General features: G+C 34.6%; 1 protein-coding gene across 2 annotated transcripts in view; it reads right to left on the reverse strand.

The window, feature by feature from the left end:
- The window catches only part of RTN1 (reticulon 1), a 255,883-nt gene that overhangs the window by 12,101 nt on the left and 222,640 nt on the right, over positions 1-21,142 (reverse strand). For both annotated transcript variants that reach the window (XM_003759325.3, XM_023495716.2), the window contains one exon: positions 593-800. In XM_003759325.3, coding sequence (XP_003759373.1) covers positions 593-800 — 208 coding nt within the window. The remainder of the gene's footprint in view (positions 1-592; positions 801-21,142) is intronic.

The raw sequence follows: 21,142 nt of genomic DNA on the forward strand, positions 1-21,142 counted from the left end.
TTACATAGCAGGGAAAAACTAGGAAATGATGTGCAAACATTGATTCTTGTGTCCTAAAAAGGATGGTTCTGCTAGTATTAAGAAAATTTTTAGAGGGGGGATTATTTCATAGTATAGAGAATTTTCAGTGAGGGAATTCAGTATATCTATGCAGACCAATACTCACTGCCCAATTTCCAATCTTATAGACATGACTGAAGGCAATTAAGATGTAGAATAGCGAGTCATTGCCTCATTAAACAAGCAGGACATATCAGAGACAGGACTTAAATGCAATTTAAGGCTTTCTATCCTCCGAGTCATATTGCCTCTCCTATGCTGCATAAGACACCATATTAATAATATCTTCTAGACAAAGATATTCTAGACAAAATACACAAACAGTTATGGGAACAAAGTATGTACCCATTATGAAATTGTTTGAAATGTAAAGATTTACCATCAAGAATACAGGGTTTATCGGAAAATGTGCTTCTCCTGTTACTTGAGGGAATAAATGACTCATAATCAATGTATTTGATTGAACCAAGTTCAAAGCAACGTACTGGAGACCCCAGCATGGGATAGACCCTTCCTGACTTCAAGTACTCACTTGAATGGATGGCCTTCGTCAGTTTTCTGCACAGCTTGTAAGACAGACTTGTAGATTCTGAAACTAATGGTGGCCGAGAGTGCAGCAAGGGCCAGATAGGCCACCACGCTGACAACGCTGAACTGGGTCAGAGAGAAGAGCAGTAGCAGGAAGCTTCCAAACACTATCCCCGTCTGCTTAATATCACGCCAGTACAACAGGTCAATAGCTGCAAGCAACAAAAACTAAAAGTGAATTAATGTGGGAAACAGTTTTCAAACCATACATACATGAAATTCATCAGGTAGTAGTATTATTCCCTTGGAATAACAGCCTTTGGGCTGAGTTGATCTATATATAGCTTTTGAGTTTGCATTTCCAATTTGAATGCTGATGAAAAATAATGAACTATATCTCTAATACATTAGTAATATTTACTTCTGTTCCATTTTAGTTAGGGTCAAAGAGTGGAGTGGCAGTAAGGAATAAGCATTTATTTCATATTTACCATATTGTCAGGCACCATGCTAAGTGCTTTACAAATTTTATCTCATTTGATCAATAAGTTTTCAACCTTTTTTGTGACTCTATGGTGACCTAGTGAAGCTTATGGATCTCTTCTCAGAATCATGTTTTAAAATATATATCACAAAATAAATAAGACTAAAAGGAAATCAATAATATATTGGAATAGGTTTTTTTTTTTAAATCCTTGGGCTACAAGTTAAAAATCCCTGCCCTATAGGCAGGCAGTGAAGAAGACTGAGTAATAAATCAGATCCTGAGAAACGGAACCTGACAAAAGTTTGACCTCTGTGTACCATATCTGAGTCAGTCAGTCATCAAACATTTATTAAGAGTTCAACCTATGTCAGACAGTAAAAGAAATGATTATCAATAATCAATTATTAATATGGGGGAAGAAATCCAGGGCTTTTCCCTTTCTATTTCATCATTCAGAGCCCAGCCTTTCAACGACATTTCTGATCTCATCCAAAGAATTCTCCCCTCTCAGTCCATCTCATGTAGGTGGAATTCTTACCCACCATCGTTCATTGTTCGTAGACTGGATGGAGAATAGGTCTTTTTGTACAGATTGCCAAAGGCAGGAGTGGTCTGGCTTAAGATGAGTCTCTTTGTCCAAGAGTGACATGATCATAGTCAGAATCCTAGTCCTTCATTAGGAAGGCCATCTTCCATTATAATGTTCATTCTCTCATTAATCGTTAACCAATCAGAGTTGATTTTCATCCAACAGGAACAACCCCTTCTTCAAGAATATTTAAGCATTCAGGGACCTCCAGTGTTTGTCTCTGGTTTCCAAGTGGATCACTTAAATAATTTTATTATTTGCTAGTCATAACTAATAAATTATTATTAATTACCGAGAAACTATGTCTCTTGAGACTTTTCATTTTTTTTTTCTCAGAAGTTAGGTGGCTCAGTGATATAATGTTGGACTTGGAATTAGAAAGACCTGAATTCAAATCCATCCTGAGACATTAACTGTATTATCCTGGGCAAATTACTTTATATTTGTTTGTCTTGATTCACTGGAGAAGAAAATGAAAATCCACAACAGTATCTTTGCCAAAAAAAAAAAACCATGAAAACTATTATCATGATATGGATCCATAGAGTCTCAAAGAGTAAGACATGACTGAATGAATGAGCAACAATATATACCAACCACAGTCCTATGTATGGGGAATAAAGAAAGGATAAAAAATAACACCTGTTTCAGGCAGTTTATGGTCAAATGGAGATCATATAAATAAGCAGGTACATATATACAAAAATGATATAAAAGTATATTAAGAGGGAGGGAAGGAAGATTTGATAGATAGTAACAGGTATTATGTTTACATGGTAATATGAAAAGGGAAGGCCTTAGCAGGTAGGGGGACCAGAAAAGCCTCTTGAAGAAGTTGGGATTAAAGAAGCCAGGGAAACTTGGTAGTGGAGAAAAACGGACTGAATATTCCAGGCTTTGGGGCCATCCAGTACAAAGATAGCCCCAGAGATGGGCCATAGAGTGTCATGTGAGAGGAAATGCAAACACGTTAATTCTAAGTAAATAAGTTGTAAAAAAACTTGAAAGATAGGAAAGGATTAGGTTATGAATGGTTTTAACTGCTTAAGAAAAGATTTTTTATCAAGTCTTAGAGGTAATAAAGAACCACTAAAGCTCATTAAGCAAGGGAAAAACAAGGTCAGGACAATGCTTTTGAAAAAATCATGTTGGTATCTGAGTAGATAATGGAGTGAAGTGCAGTGTATTTCTTTTTTTTTTTTTAATTTTAATAGTCTTTTATTTACAAGTTATATGCATGGGTAATTTTGCAGCATTGACAATTATGAAACCTTTTGTTCTAATTTTTCCCCTCCTTCTCCCCACTCCCTCCCCCAGATGGCAGGATGACCAGTAGATGTTAAATATATTAAAATATAAATTAGATACACAATAAGTATACATGACCAAACCATTATTTTGCTGTACAAAAAGAATCGGACTCTGAAATATTGTACAATTAGCCTGTGAAGGAAATCAAAAATGCAGGTGGGCACAAATATAGGGATTGGGAATTCGATGTAATGGTTCTTAGTCATCTCCCAGAGTTCTTTCACTGGGTGTAGTTGGTTCAGTTCATTATGCAGTGTATTTCTTAAAGAAATGGTACCCAGAACATAGCCATACAACACAAAACTGCCAATACTAGTGCCCCCACTCTGACATTGGTAACCCAGGTCCAGATATCTATATATGGTCAGAGTAAGGAATTAAGTAAAACCCTGAAGCTCAATCCCCAGAGCCATGGCTAATCTTTCATTTGGAATGACAATAATATCAACCCTAATGTGTACACACATTGAATATCCCATACTCATATTACTTCATCCTTTATATTTATAGCATTTTCCTGTCTCTCTCTCCAACAATACAACACCCTTAATTCCCCTTAGTGAACACTAACCCTTCTTGACACTTCACCAAGTAATGATTAAATGTCAATGTGGCAGACAGTTTCTAGTGATATACTCCAGAGATCTGGTTTTGGCTCTTTGATGCTTAAGATTTTTATCAATGGTTTATAGGAAGCCACAGGTGTTATGTTCATATAATGGAGGGCACTGTCATTCTTCCAAAATTTTTGACAGATTAGAATGATCAGATCAGTCCAACATAAAATTCAATAGGAATAAAGAGTTACTCAGGTTAAAAAAAAAAAAGTAACTTCACATATAAAAGAATGAAACAAGATTAAAATGTTTTTTAATCTGAAAACAATGTGAGAAATTTGAATTGTAAGCTCAGTATGAGTAGACAGAGTGATGCAGAAGTCAAAGAGGTTAATGAGATCTTAGGCAGCAGTAAGGAAAGGCATAACTTTCAGAAAGAATGAAGCTCCTCTGTACTCTTTCTTAACCAGACAACAGTATTCCATTTAATTCTGGACACCGTAATTTAAGAAGGACATTGCTAACATGGAAAGCATACAGAGGAGGGAAACCAGTAAAGGGCTTAAGTCTATGTCATATAAAGATTTACAGGAGGAAATAGAGATGTTTGTTTGGCCAGGACAGAGAAAACTTAAGGGATATATGAGTTTAAGTACTTGGTGGGTTATTATCTATCAGAAACAGGAGTAATAGTTGGAAGTTTCATGAAGCAAATTTATGTCTGATATAAAGAAATTATTATTGGCTATCAGAGCTATCCCAAAGTAGAATAGGTTATCTTGGGAGATAATAGGTTCCCCCTCATTGAGAGTCTTCAAGAAAAGGTCAAAATATAACTTGACAAGTATGTTGTAGTAAGAATTTCTTTTATAGTATGCATTAGGGAGTAGAGGACCACTGCCTTTTCAATTCTATAATCATGGAAATAATATGAATTGCTGTTGACCTTTGGTTCAAAGCCAGTTATCAACTAATGATAGGCACCAGTGAATATTTTCTGTACGTTAAAATGTAATAAGGATTTCAAATTGTCACAGACAGAATGTGCCATCTTGCTAAATTAAAGATCTTTTCTTATTAGATACTTGACATAAATTTTCAAAAGTATAGAACAGTTTTACTAAGCATTAAAGACAATTCAAAATCTACTTTAGATCTGACATTTTGGGCAAATATGTGTCAAGGAAGAGCAATGATGATATCAGAACTAAGCCTTTTGCCTACAGTTCTTTGATCTGAGCCAAAAGTAGGGTCTTTCTACTATGTCTCCCAAAGAGGGGGAAGAGGTCAGGATGAAGACAGTACTATTTTTATAGCCCCTAAGAGGGTTTAGAATTAAGAAAGAAATCTCAAAATAGATTCCAAATGCTATCTAGTCTCCTAAAGGGATGCAAAAAATGGTATTTTACAATATGGTATGCCAGAATGTAGATACCACCAGCTTTGCCAATATCAGTAGTTCTCAAACTTTTTGTTCTCAGGGCCCCTTTAATATTCTTTAAAATGGTTGGAGATCCTCTCCCAAAAGAGCTTTTATGTGGGTTATGTTTATCATTATTAATAGCACTAGAAATTAAAATATCTTGAGATTATCATAACATTTTTTGACTTCACAGATTTCCTTGAAATAGTTTAGGAGTCCACAGATCACACTTTGAGAACTGATGCTCTAGATCTTAGGGAAACCTGCAATGAAAAAAGGTTCTGCGGCTAAAATTTGCTTTAAAAAACTAATTTGATAGATCCTTCTATAATAATCTGACTTCCTCTTCATCTTTCTTTTTCTATACACATGTGTACATACATGCATATGTACACACCTGTATGTACATTTGTAGAGGGCTGGAAAAGGTGTACTTGAATCTAAGACAGCAGAGTACTTAAGACTACTACTCAATGTAAGATAATGGTTCTATAAACATATACTTAGATGATATGGTGATGTGATGGCTCTCCTAATTGGCACCTGCTGAATGTATCGTGGTGAAGTAATCATAGGGAAGGGTTGGAGGGCTGAGGGAGAGAGTCAGCATCTCTCTGTCACATCTCGCTCAGCAGGGAAGACTTCAGGCTCCAGACTCCAGAGTCCAGGATCCAGCTTTGATGAGCCATGTGGCAGCTTGCCTGCGTCCTTTACTTTTCCTCCTAAAGAGCAAGGACTTTGACTGATTCTGACTCTGACTGATACTGAGGCCCTCCAGACAGCTAGCTTTGTGATGAACAAGCTGAAACGACCCAGGTAAAAAATGCTTCTAGGCACTTACTTCATCCGAGTTTTTCTAATGAGCCTGGGCACAGAAGAAGCCTCATACAAGGTGACTGCCATGCTAAAATTGGGACCATATAACTTCCTGGAACTAATCCACGAAATCTGGGTTCTTACCACCTGTTAGATTTTTCAAGTTCTTTTTATAGGAAGAGCTTGTCTTGAATATCTGAGGAGGATCCCCTGGGGAGTAACATCTCTGCAGTCCTAGCTAAAACCTAGATAAAGGGAAGAATTTTAAAGTACATTCCAATTCTATCCAAAGGCATCTCTAAGGCTGGATTTAGAAACCAACAGAGAGTCCCTTCTCTCATTGTTTAATTTCATTGACCTATTCAAATATTTCTAAAAAATACAAGTCTATAAGGCAATAAGCTACCATGAAAAAAATTATCATGAAAATTAAGGTGAATTGGGTTGTTGTTGGCTTTGACACAGCTAGTTACTGGCATATATTATTTGTCCATAAATTGGGGATTTTGAGGTAAAAATGAAACTCTCCTTTACCTAATGAAGTTTAAATTCTATTAGAGAGGGGGAAATGCTAGCACATAAGTGTAGTCTTTCTTTGAGGCAGAGGGACTTAGGGACTTTGAAATTTTTCTTTTGGAAAAGAAGTTATAGAAAAAGAGCACACAAGGGGACCGTAGGAAAGTAGGACAGAAGTGCTGGAGAGCTGAGCATGAAAGTGGGAAGCATTCCAATAAAGAACTTTTAATGACCTATCAGGAGATCTGGATTGATCGTTTGCTGTGACACAGAAAGAGTACTGGAACACAAAGATCCATAGCTCTAGGGCAGTGAGGCCTTTTCTATTTCCTAGCAAAGTTAATTTCCTTTCTTATAGTTAGCCAGGAATGCTAGCTTGCCTATTCTTTATCTTATTTTTCTCATTTTAAATCTCAGTTTTCTACTATAAAACTATTTTAGTCAGCAAAAATGTAAAGGTATGTATGCTATTTAAGGCTTAGAAGTAGAGAAAGAATATGGAAGAGAATGTTCCCCATTCCTGATGAGGCATTCTTAATCTAGGGTCTGTGAACTTTAAAAAAGATTGATAATTATATTTCAATATAATTGATCCTATGTATTATAAATTTACTTTAAGAAAGTGGTCTAGGAAGTCTATCAGACTCTACAAACATCTATGAAATAATAAAAAATTAAGAATCTTATTAAAGAATCTTAATAAATAAATAAATCTTATTAAGAATCTTAATAAAAATTAAGAATTTCTAAGAAGACCAACAATTGACCAATAGAAATTAATGTGGAGGCTGGCACTGTTAGGACAAAGTAGTAGAGCAGTATTCATCTGCATAGATGCATAAGCTTGTTATATGAATTTGGGATCTAACTACTACTGGGGGGAAATCACAAACTAATAAGAGAATGGTATTCAAGGAGCAAGGTTTGTGAGTTTTCATTTTTAAACTTCTAATGCCTTTTTTGGTAAACTGATTTTGAAAAGAAAGTCACAATACTGAAGGTGCTCCACACTCATCCCCATCAAGTGTACTGGCTGTTCAGTTTGCTTTGCTAGACCAATTATGTGTTGCCCACATAAATGAACATTATATACAAGTATATGTGTGTGTGTATCACACATACACAGAGACATGTACCTATATATAATGTATAAATATATATGTATATACACATATATCTATTAATACATATACAAATGTATATATGTATGCATTTGTGGCTATACACACACACACACACACACACACACCTTTTTATATGTATTTATATGAAATAGCTACAAGATAAGATACAGATACACAATTACTGGAGGTAGAAGGAAACACTGTCAGTTGAGGGTGGGGTGTGAATCCAGAATGCATGAAGTGAGTACTTGAGCTAAGCTTTGAAAGAAACTAGGGAAAGAAATGAGATGAGGAAAGAGTGAATTCCTATCATGGAAAACAACCCTGTGTATAAGCACAGAAATGGGAAATGGAATATCATATACAAAGAACAAAAAGTAGGTCAGTTTAATCAGAAAGTAAAGTTGGTGAGGAGATTGATGTGTAAAAAAGCCTCAAAAATAGTCCACATTCTAATTGTAAAGGGTTTAGAATGCCAAAAAGAGTTATATTCCCAGCACTTATCAAAATGCTTGAAATAGAGCAAATGTTAAATAAATGTTTATCTGTCCCAAAGGTAGTAATGAGCTATTGAAGCTTTTTGAATACTGCGATAACATAGTTGTATTTAGAAATTAAGGAATATCACTTTGGAACCTATATAGAGGATGGGTTGGGAAGAAAAAGATGGGGCATAGAGAACAAATATGAGGCTATTGCAATAGTCCAAAAAAAAGGGAACTAATTAGGGCTTACATTTGGGTTATGATAGGGCTAGCAAAGAGATAAAGATGTTGTAAAGGAAGAAACAACAGAAGATAATGAATTCTTTTTTGGATATATTGAATATAAGATATTGAAATTGAAATGTCCAAAAGAAAGAGATACTGTGGGAATACAATTCAAGACACAAATAAAAGATGGATCTGGATGTTAACGCATAGAGGTGAAAACTGAACCTATAGGAACAAGTGAAATCACTGAGAAATTACAGAGAAAAAAAAAAGAATGGGACCTTGGGCAGAGCCTTGAGGTAAATCCATAGTTAGGGAATGGATTGTGGATGATAAATGAACAAGCAGATAGGTAGGAGGAGAATTGAATAAGAAATCATAAAAATCTAGAGAAGAGAGAGTAACTAGACAGAGAAGATAATTAACAGTGTAAAATGCTGCAGAGAACCCAGAAGTATGTGGTCTTAAATTTGAAAAATCAAATCATTTTAATTAATATAGTTGCAAGTTAGAAGGGGAGAATAATGGGAAGATTTTGAAGTAACCACTTATCTGAAAGGGGAAAAAGTAAAGAGAAGAAAAGAGAAAAAAGTGATAAATAAAACAATAAAAAAAGAAAAAGAAATCATTTGAGTAAAATATCAAATCTAGAGAAAGGATAGGCAAATGGAAGTAGGGAGTAGAGTAAAAGGAAAGAAAACCTATGTGAATAAAATTGTACTAGATAGTCAGCAAAATTAATTGCAAGAACAATGTTAACTTAAAAATGGAAAATATTGCAAACATCTTGGGAAAAAAAAAGCTACAGAAACAAACAGAGGGATACATGACCATGACACTCCCTAACTTAAAGGTGAACTGGCTTAACAATTCAGTAAAATGAAAAAGAAGGATAAGAAAATAAAATCACCCAATTTATTATTTATCAAAAATAAATTTAAAAAAAGACATGTATAATCTAAATGAGAGACTGAAACAAAATTTTCTACACATGAGATAAATTAAAAAAAAAGCAGCCTAGAAGTTGCAATTAAGCTATCATGTTAAACAAATTTTAAATTAATATCAACAGAGAAATAATAAAATATATTTTACTTAAAGGTACCACAGATGATTAATTGATATAAATATAAAACAGACATCAAGGGCATACCATCTTAATTTCTAAGTCAAATAAATTGCAAAAAAGGCACACATAGTAATAGTAGATTTTAACATTCTTCTATCAGAGCTAGAAAAAAGAAAAATAAACAAAAATGAACATACAGAAATGAACAAACTTGTAAATTTTATAACTAAAATATTTTTTTTATCTTCTGAATAAAAACATTAAAATACATATTTCTCAGGACAAGATGAAATCTGTAACCAGATAAAATAGCTTTTATTTTAAACCACAGAGAAATTACAAATAAATGTTTTAAAAGCAAAAATGCTAAATATATCTTTGTAGATTATCACACAATAAAAAGCAATAATTAATGCAGTGAACCCAAGCAAAATACACAAACCTAAGTGGGGATTTAATAACAAAATACTAGATAATGATAGAGTCAAAGGACAAATCATAGAAACAATTATTAAATACATAAAAGACAATGAAAATGACTAGACAACATACCAAAATTTCTGAGATGCAGCTAAAGCAGTCCTTAGAGGGAAATTTATATCCCTAAAATATATATTAACAAAATGAAAGAGGATTAATGAACTGAATATGCAAGTAAAAAACTCTAGAAAACCAACAAATAAATTCCAAATTATGACAAAATAAGAAATCTTAAAAATTGGAAGAGAAATAAGTTGGAAAACAAAATGACCCATATAAGTGATAAAACTAACAGCTGTTTCTTGGAAAAGATAAACATTTCATCTTTATCATTCATCTTTAATTAAACTGATTTAAAAGGTTGAAAATAAAATTAATAACATAAAAACTGGACAAAATGAAATCACAACAGAGAATTTATAGGAGCTGTCAAGTATCAAATCTGCATAATGAGAAAAGGCCATTAGACTTGGCAATTAGGATATCACTAATAAATTTGGAGAAAGCAATTGCAAAAGTACTGTGGAGGTTAGGTTGTAAAGATTTGAGGAGTGTGTAGTATTGGCATAAAACAAACTATTCTAGAAGTTTAACAATGAAAGGAAGGAAAGATACCAATAGCATAAAGTTTAAATTTCTCAACCTGATATTTATAACCCTTTCCTCCCCATTCTACCTCCAAGATCCTTTTCTAAACTGTCTTTTCCCCTTACCAATCCCTCCTCTACATGGTCTGCATTTTCAAACAAAATAATTTATTCACAGTGCCCGGTTTTTATCTCTGTTCATAGACTATCTCCTATGTTTAAAATTCATATTATAAATTCATCCTCATTCACATCAGTGGGACTTTTAGCTTGCTTCCCTTAGGATCCAATTCTGATGCTACCTTCTAGATTAAGACTGGTTGATTCCTGATATCCTATCACCTACCCTTATTAGTATTCTCTCCTTTCTCAGATTGATTTGTTTGTATGTACAGTGCATCTCTTTAGTAAAATAACAAGGACCCTGCAAGCAAGATTTTATTACTTTGTATCCTCAAAGCCAAGCAACGTGCCTGCATAGATATTAGCCATTTAACTATTCACTGAATTGAATTCCACTGAATTTTAGTAATATCATGGAGATGTTGATAAGACACAGGAAAAAAAGCTTGTTCTTCATCCTTCATAGTATAAATAAGTAGTGGATAATTTTGGTAGCTTTTTCTTGACAAAAGGAAAAAAAAATATTGAATGGTACAATTAGCAAAATAGGTATGATGATAAGGCAAAAAAAAAGCACTAGTGAGAGAGTAAATACTATGGTTTATCTTAGGGAAGACATGAGTGCATTGTTAGACTAATTAGTGGTAGAAATAGTAATGTAGTAGTGGTAGTAGTGGTGGTAGTAGTGATAGTACTTTAGGATTGGAGTGAGGGATAGGTCTCAGTGAGGGTGAAGAATAGGCATGCTCTATAGATGTGAGGGAACAATTTCGATTATAAACAAAGGGAAGGATTTCTAAATTCACGATTTTTTTTTTCAGAAATAGAATGAGTCAATCCAGACAATTTAAACTAGGGAAGTGGGTTTACATCTAATCAAGTTTGGCTGAAGTAACACAAATGTCCCTATAACAACCACTTAGAGGATTGGTAATTACTTCTATTAAGCTTTGTTTTGTATAAAGTAAGAAAGAATGCTATCCCTAAATACAAATGACAAAAGGAACATATAAAGAACTACTTTGTCCTTTACTCAGTGATATTCCCTTTCAAATAAATGACATTTTGAGGCAATTTGTCCTCACTATTTGATGTATTAAATTTTGAAATATGAAATCATATACCATTATATTAATAATTAATAAGCAAGAAAAATATATATTTATCCTCAATTTTCAACTATATTTCTGCCTAATTCCTTGACTACTATGCAAAAATCATGCACTATTAAAAAAACACCAAATCTCCCAAATACTATACATTTTTCATGTATGAAGAGAAAGGAATAAGAATGAAATGGGTAAAGAAAATGACAGACAATAGCTCAGACTGGTAAAGATTAATTAAGTAAAATTAATTTAGGTGTAAACTGTACATTAATGTATCTGTCAGTTAGCATCTAATGTTAGTGGAAATTTTCCAAGTAACTAAGTTAAAAATAAAATTTAAGAAAAAAGAAATTAAACAATGACTCTACCATCATATTCTATTCATCATACTACATACATAAATGTATTCTATGGTGTATACACAAGAAATGCCTTGCCTTAAATGCTTCAAATTGAATTTTTGAAATAAGAATCACAGAATCTTGGAATAGAAAAGGACCACAGAAACCCCTTTAATCAACTAGTACCCAAACAAGAATTCCTTTTCCATCATGTCTGATTAGGCATCATTCAGTTACAGCTATTGAAAGATCTCTTTTGAAGTCTATGCCCTATGATCTCTGAAGTAATCCACTCCACTTTTGGATAGTTCTGATTGCTAGTGAGCTTTCCTTTAAGCCAAATCTAATTTTTTCTATTTGTAATTTTCATTTATCACTTCCCAGTTTTGTCTTTTGAGATCCTCAGCCAATGACCATCTATTACATGTCTCTTATGTGCCAGACTATGTGCTAAAGGTTGAAAATATAAAGAAATGCAAAATTAAACCAAAACAATGAAAAATTACAATCCCCTTTGCACATAGCAGACTTTCAAATACTTTGAGGTAGTTTAATTACCAGGGTTCCCCTCTCTCCAACCCACCTCCTACAATATGAATTAGACTAAATTCTCTCTAAAAAATTGACTTATATAGAAATTCATTAGCTCAGAGATGGGGAAAAACTCAATTTATTCCTCCCTTAATATAGATTTCTAGTAACATCTCACCAAATTGGCATAGCTTCTGGGCTACCAGAAGACACAAAAGGCCCATCCTTAGGATTTGGGGTACCTTTCATGTATCATGACATGAGTGTCTCATGACCACACTAGTGCCTAAATTTCATGTTTAATTCCCTATTTATCTATATCTATATCAGTCTTTCCAAAGCTTCTTTTCCATTTTCCTCAAGATCACCACTCTTTGTATCTTAAGAATTTCATTCTTGAGCACTTTTCATGTTCCTCCTGTATGAGTTCCTCTGTAAAACTATATTTCACTTCATTTTACCTAGCCCTTTCTCTGAATCTTTTGAAATTTTCTGTCCTAAAATCTATGATACATTAGACTATTCTATAAAATACTCGTTAGATATTTCATCGGTTCATAAAGTTGGCGCTAAAAGAGACCCCAGAAGCCATAGAGGTGACTACTGGATTCTGGCTATGCTATCAGAGCATAAACTCTGAAAGATTCTATCATGGAGGGAATATTTTGAGTATAGTCCCTGAAATAGGAATCAGTGTAGGTAAATACAAAGTGGTTCAATACCAGGATGTTGATGATAAATTCTTTGACCATGATAACTCATGAAATAAATAAACAAAAATACAAAATGAACCACAATCTGGTGCAGTGATCCTCAAAATGACCCTTGTTTCTTAGTTGCTGTGTGACCCTGGGCAAATCACTTTATCTATGCCTATCTCATTTTCCTCAGTTGTAAGAGGAGGATGGGAACTGCACCTGTCTCACAGGATTGTTATATTAAGTGAAACAGTATTTGTAATATGTTCAGCACAGTGGCTGGCATATTATAGATTCTAAATAAATGCTCATTTCCTCCCTTTCTTCCCTTGTTCTGTTCCTTTAATGATGTAGCAGAATGTCAGAAAAGGGAGCAAAGAGTACTAAGAATTACATATCTTTTAGAGGTCTATAAACATGAATTTAGTTGTTGATATTCTAAATGTTGGATCCAGTTCAATGATGAACAAATGAAAAGATGCCTAATGGAATATAATTGTGTAAATCTTAACATTTTTTCAATAAAAAAACAAAAATATAGCTTAAATCACAAAGCAAAGATGAGTTCTAACTGATCACTTGGTAGGCTTCATTGTTCTCTTTATGATATCCAATAGAAAATGAGAAAAGCCCCTGAATATTATGAGCAGATTCCCTGAGATAAAAAAAAAACAAGGATGGGCAGACATGGATGAATTGCTATTCACATTGTTGGAAAGAACCTATGCATCAATGATAGCACAGATTCAGAACCAGGAAATACGCCAGAATCTATTTCCTCCATCATCACTTTTAAATTTCCTATTTATAACTTACAAGGTTCCTATAATTTCTTCCTTAGAAACTAGTTTCTCCTTCTTGGTGAAAATTCCTCTTCATTTACCCCTACCACTCTTAAAGAAGAAGAGTATTATCAAGGCAAATCAAAAAATTATTAGCTGCTCTGCCTTTGGCACAGAAAGAACTCCACCAGATGCCTGGATAATTGAAGTCCTTCATCACTACCATATGCTACTTCTGTGCCAGGCTTATGATGTTTCCCAAATTACTCATTTATTGTCTCTTTCTTTCCAGGTGGATTGAATTTTATTTTAAATTCACTTAGGGAACCTGTTATTTAAAGTTAATTTTATTTCCTTCATTAACCCTTTTATGGAAATGAATAATTACTCCCCCCACTTTAATTTGATTTAACAAGTGCCAAAGAAAACGATCTTTTGTCACAAACCTTGGTTAAAATCAAAACAGGGAAGTGAATAACTATACTATTGGTTTCCTGAGATAATACCTGGGGGCTACCTTATGGGGGCTGTTGTGAAAATCAAATGAGATAATGTAGATAAAGTGCTTTTGCAAAGCACCAAATCATAATTATTAGACGCTACTACCCTTGCCTTTGAAGATAACTACAATTGAGTTTACTAAAAGGGCACATTTATAATTACAGGATTAACAATCCACTAAAGCTTGGGATGGCTTCTTCAGAGAAATGCGCTAGGTACAGGGAGTTTCATGATGGAAGGGTAAAGAACTTGTTACACAGGGAGAAGATGAAATGACATTCCAAATAAGGACAATGTATCCTAGTATCTTGCTTGCCCTATTATATCTCTGTGTCCAAGGAGATGGTTCAATGATAGTGACTGAAATAGCAATTTCTGAAGATCCTGGCGCAGAACAGGGATTGCATTTTCCCTGTCATCAGGCACTGAACTCATGCATAGAGGTCCTTATCTGCTCCTTGAAGTATTCTGTTTTTTGCCTTTTCACTTCTTTTCTTTGACTTTGCTATTTAGATTACCAAGAGAGAAAAGAAACTAGAGGAGCTCAGTAGACTGGGGACCATATAAAGGGGCTGAATATGATATAATGAATTTGGTGTAAAAAGGGTCAGGGTTCAGATCTCATTTCTCCTATCTACTTGTTATCTGAGTAATATAGTGCAAAGGATAGCACTTTCTTGTTCTACTAAAAGAAGAAATTGACTACATGGCACCTGAAGGTCTTTTTGGTTTTAAATCTAGAATCATCCTAAAATCTTAGGAGTCTTGTGGAATCTGCTGACTTTATGAGAACTGTAGCTAGATGAAGTAGGTGGACACATTATTGCCATGAGAAACTTGATAAATATGTGTGTTGGAATAGACCCAATATTTTAAGAACTTTAAACCACCATCAATATATAAAGTGGGTTGAAAGAGGGATATATTAGAAGTTGAAAGGCAAAGTACGAGATCATTGTAATAGTTCAGGTATGAAGTGATAATGGCATGGAGTGTTGAGAATGGAAAAAAAAAAACTATTATCTAGTATAGAACAAATTTGTTATAGAATAAATCAGTTCAATTTCATGGCTTTCTCCAGCAGCACTCCTGGTCAGAGTTTGGGATCAAAAAAGATATTGAAAGTTAAAAAGAGATGGTGATTGATTTGATGGGTATAAAGGAAGCTTATGGTGCAGATTAGGAAGTCTAAGGAGTTAAAGGGGAAGCACTGAAATTATACTAAGGAACCCAGAATGAATAGGGAGACAAATTAGGTAATGGAATTAGAGATTAGAAAAATGAAATAAATTAAAGGGACTAAGATGATATAGATGGAGTTGGATCAGAACTCACCTTATGAGGAAGCATGATTGGGTCTGTTGGGTCTATCTCATGGAACATTCATAGTGCTATCTAGCTAAATTGGCCAATAAAAAGACATGTGCTCTGGCTTTTTGATAAAAAAACAAACAAAAAAACAAACATGGTTTAGTACCCTATAGCAGTCTTTCTCTACCATCCCAGTGGCAGTGGATTGTATCAAAGCCAAGTGACCAAGCAGAATTAGGAGCTCTCCACTCTGCAGACTTTATAGAGAAATAGAACAGCTTTTGTTCTCTCTTTTTTTTCCTCTTCTGAATGTGTACATTGGGACTTTTATAGCTCTCCCTTGGACATTCTAAGAATATTTCTTTTCACTTCTACCTGGAAGTTCTAGCAGAAATCAACACACAACAACATGCACATATACTGGTCTGGATAAGTCTAAAACTGTCCTTGGAGCCACTTCTGTTTTGTGCCTGTCCAATACCACACAGGTAGTATTGAGGTGGAGGCCAGAATAAACTTGGATTCCTAGCCTCCAAGGCTATTGCTCATTCCTAAATAGGAATTTACCTCTGTACAATGAGTACCTTTCTAGATGGGTCCTTGTTAATCTTTTTTGGGGAGGCCCTAACTATAAGCTAGACCTAAGCTTGATTTAAGATTTAATTATCTTGGTACCCTCAGTTTTCTCATTTATGCAATGAAAATAGTACTTATTAAAGTATAATTGTAAGAATCAAGTAAAGTTATATAATTAAAGTGCTTTGTAAAACTTTAAAACTATATACATATAAGCTATTAATTATATTATAGTTCCTTGAGGACAGGGAATGTTTCATTATTTTCTTTTTTAACCCCATTTCCTTGCAAAATGATGAACACATAAAAAGAGCTTAATAAATTATTGTTGAGGGGAAAAAAAGAAATAATTATCTTCAGAGTGTAATGAGCCAGAAAATTTATGAAGACTCTGATTCCCTACTTTGGGCCAAATTTCTATAGAACTAAATCCAGTGTCTGTGAAACTGAGCATTTTTCATGGTAAAGGATACTCCAGCTCCCCAAGGCCAAAGCATCTTCATTTGTAAAATGAATAATTTTGATGCCGTGGGGTCAATAATGTGGTCAATGAAGAACTGTTTTTAGAGAAATGTGAACTGGGAAAGCTGAATCAACAAATTATCATACTTGAATAGTTTAGAAACCAGTTTTATATTCTATATCATGAACATAAAAAATTCACTTACAAACAGAAGAGAAATGCTATCAGGTTTAAATTTTTTAAATCATTTTTATCCATGTTCCCAGAAACTAAAGATCACTAACTGAGATGAATGAGTAGAAATTGATTCCTTAATAAAAATTTCAGAAAAAAAACTATAAAATTCAAATATACTGATTTTTAAAAAGATAATTTATTCTTTTTTATTTGGTTTGGATTTTGTCCTAATTTACCTGCTCTCAACAAATGCTACTCTATGATAAATAGCTTTGGTGTACTACTACTATGTATATTCAGTAATACAGCCTAAATTACGGTTATAATTTTTGTTGTTGTTTTTAAAGTTGAACCTGTGATTTCATTACTATAGGCAACCCTGGAGATGAACTTTCTGTACCAGTGCAGATAGGCATTTCCTTGATAATTTATGGTCTTATTGAGTTATCTCAGGAACTGAGAGTTTAAATGATTTGCTCAGGAGTCCCTGTTATGATCTGAAGTGTTTCTGACTTCAAGGCTAGTTGTCTAACTACTGAGGCAATTGCCTCTCTAATGGTTACAATATTAAGAAAATCTATTTAAATATGTATGACATGGAAAATCATGGTATTTTAATTTATTTTATTCATAAGGTAAAATATAGTATATTTTATTGAAAGGGACAGGATTTGGTCCATAGCTGAATTTTTTTTTTATTGGAAGCGCCATTATCACTATAGATTGGCAAATGTTCCACAATTTGTAGCCTTAAGAGAGATGCCTGTGGCACTGTGCTATTGTTGTTTGGCCATTTTCCAGTCACATCTGACTCTTTATGATCCCATTTGGGGGTTTTCTTGGCAAAGATACTAGTATTTCCTTCTTCAATTCATTTTACAGATGAGGAAACTAGGCAAAGAGTTAAATGACTTGCCCAGGATCATCTAGCTAGTAAGTGTCTTCCTCATTCCACTCCCAGTGCTCTGTCCTCTGTGCCATCTAGCTGCCTAACAGCTTTGTACTAGAAGACAATTAAACTATAACTGCCACTATTCATTCTATGAGGTCTGATTTGCAGCTGCCACATAGGGATACATTTGTTTTTTAGAGTTTCCTTTTGATGCGGGAAAGATTCCAATCTTTGATTCCCAACCCCCCCTAGCTAATGTAAATTACCCTTTGACTCACAAATCCTGGTCCCTTTGAATTCCAATAGAAGATCCGGACCTGTCCCAGCCCCACCCGGATCTGAGCCAACTTTGGGGCTACACCCCAAAGCCCCTCGAGCTAAGTCTCCGACTTAAAAGGACCACACTGGGAACCCCTCTTTGCAGAGATTCCAAACATGGTAGCCATGTGAGGACCCTCTGTCCACTGGACCCTCTGTTCAGTGCCCTCCTTGTCTCTACCTTCACCTATCTCCTACTTCTAAACTCAGTAATAAACCTCTTTTATCAATCTAGCTCTCCGGGCCAATAAATGCTTTTATTGGGAATTCCGCCCCGCTACTAGACCTCAAATACCGCCGTATCCTTGCGCCGAATCCAAGGGGGTTGCAGGGGAACTCTGTTTGACTCCCTGTATCCCAAACCTGCCACTAGACCTTAACTAAACCCTAATTTCATTTAGGTACCTCAAATGTAGACCTCAACATGTGGTCTACACCTCAACATTTGGTTCCTGACCTCAACACTTTTTTTTCCAGTAAACCCTAAATGTCATATTTCATTTTAGAAATAGATCTGTATCTCCTGAAATTAAAGGCTCTATTGTCATGTAATTCTACCTTGCCCCAAGAGTTCATCAAACTACTCTCTCTGTTGATAGTCAAGTTATTTAGAGATATTCTTAAAATAACTCAAGATATTGAAGATCCTATTATTTTTTTTTCTTTATCCTGCTTACCCTATTATTCTTGTGCCCTCTACCTGTAGTGTCATCTTCAAAAATGCTTAATTATGTTCACTCCTCAGCTCACCATATTCAGAGTATCACAGGGGACACAAAAGACATAAGGAGGTCTAATTGTAGGTGAACAGATCCTACCCAGAATTCTAAGTATCCATGATACTGAATTTTACTTTGGAGGAGGATGCCAAGAAAAACACTTCATTGCAATGTAAGCTGTCTAGCTAAGGAGAAGGGTACTGACATTGAAGTAGAGTAGTATACCATATCCAGCCTTCCCAACCCAAGGATATTCTGCTCATGGCTGAATGGAATTGTTGAAGATAAAAGAGCTGAAGGGTTTTGGTCAGAGACTGGGGGACCTGATAGGTGGAGGCAGAAGGCCTTTTGAATGAGGCATGTATCAGAGTATTTGAAATGCTAAGCTTAATTTTTTTCTTTTTAACACTTAGCCCTAAGTCAGCTGTTCTCCTTTAATTACCTAACAATTTAGTTCCTAGATCTTTTATACCCAGAGGGAGAAGGGATGAAGAAAGGCAAGCCAAATGCACATTTTCAGCTGCCGGACAAAAAGCAGCCAGCACTTAAATTTTTGTTTCCCCAACTCTTTAATCATTTAATGTCTGTGTTAGTTCAGTTTTTGATATTGTATTAGTGGCTATCAATGCAAAATAATGTGGCTATTTTTGACAAAGAATGAGATTGGTTTTTCCTCTAAAAGACTGGAAAATGAAATATTTTTGCTCCTCAACATCAGGTAGGGTAGGGGGAAACCTACAGCCAGAAAGGTGGGGAGGAAGAGGGAGGGAGGGAAAGAGAAAGAGAGAGAGAGAGAGAAAGGAAGAAGAGAAACAGAGAGAGACAGAGAGACAGACCGAAAGAGACAGACAGACAGACACAGACAGACAGACAGAGAGAAGATGAATTCTGATTATACCCTAAACACAGGTAGGGAGATGCATAAGAAAATTAAACTAAGATGACTTTAGCTTTGGTATTGCTGTGGCTGGCCAATTAATCTTAACACTTTTACTTAGGAGGGTGCTGAGACAGCTGGAATGGCTAAGGTGATGGAGCTTCTGCTCACTTTGGTGTTAAAGGGAATTTCCAGAATCAAACATAGACTCCCCTCAAACATCCCCAGCAAAGATAGCAATTGCTACTAAATGTAGTTAGATAAAATGAGATAATATTTGTAAAATGTTTTCAGACCTTAAAGCACTATATAAAAACTAGCTGATCAGTTCATTATCAAATTGTTAAGTACTTTCTATTTGTTAGGCATGGTACTTAGTACTGAGGATACAAAAAAATTTGTATGAAAGAAAATGGGCAGAAGGCTGAGAAAGTTCCCCTTTTCAGTTATCCTCCAAAATAGTAACCATAATTTTTTTCAAAGTAAGAGTGAGGCAATTGATAATTGGCACTATAATAGGCACTGAGACATTAAATGATGAGGATCACGTAATATGTATCATGGGCAAGATTTGATATCATATCTTCTAAATTTGAGGCTAGGTCACTGTTTCTACAAAATTCAATGACATAAGAAGACATATCATTGAAATATACATATTTCATATATAATATACATAGAGATATGCTGAATACACCTACATAGATATATGACTTACACATATATAAACACACATATATACATGTTATACACAGTCATATATTGTACATATATAAATACTGTATACATATGTATGTATAAATACCAACATGTAATTTAGAGAGATATATACATATATGTATATGGTGTAGATGTAAGATAGGCACAGGCACAGATAAACACATGCAAATGATGCATAGAATGACACAAATATACATAAAATAATGAGTCCACACATTATACATACATATACACATGGATGTATATGCACTGCACATATATATGTACATATATGTACACACACCGTTTCCTCATTTATAGAATGGCAGCATGGTGCTGCAGAATGAGCATTCAAGTTGCAGTTATGGGATCTAAATTAAAATACCAGCTATAATATTTAATGTTTATATAATAGGTACTCTTCTAGTGCTCTTCTCCAGTTCTCTCCAAATTCTGCAGAATTCTTACTTATTCTTGGTGACCATGTGAAAGCTTAGGGAAAGGGGTATTATAATCAGCTTCTGGTCAAGTAGGGATTTATCACTATGTTGAGTGATAATTGGCTGCTAAACCAGAATTCTAGGGATGCACTAAAGGGATAATCTGCCCCTCAGCTCACCCTATTGCTTCTTCCTTTGAGGTGTGAGAAGGAGACTCTGAACTATTCAGAGATCAAATGAGAGTATGCTTCCTATACCCTACAAGCAGAGCATGTATATACTTCATAGGAAAACCTGTGCTTAGGATAGAGCCACCTTCCTGTGC

This window comes from Sarcophilus harrisii, chromosome 2 (genome assembly GCF_902635505.1).
Source record: "Sarcophilus harrisii chromosome 2, mSarHar1.11, whole genome shotgun sequence".
NCBI classification, from domain to species: Eukaryota; Metazoa; Chordata; class Mammalia; order Dasyuromorphia; family Dasyuridae; genus Sarcophilus; species Sarcophilus harrisii.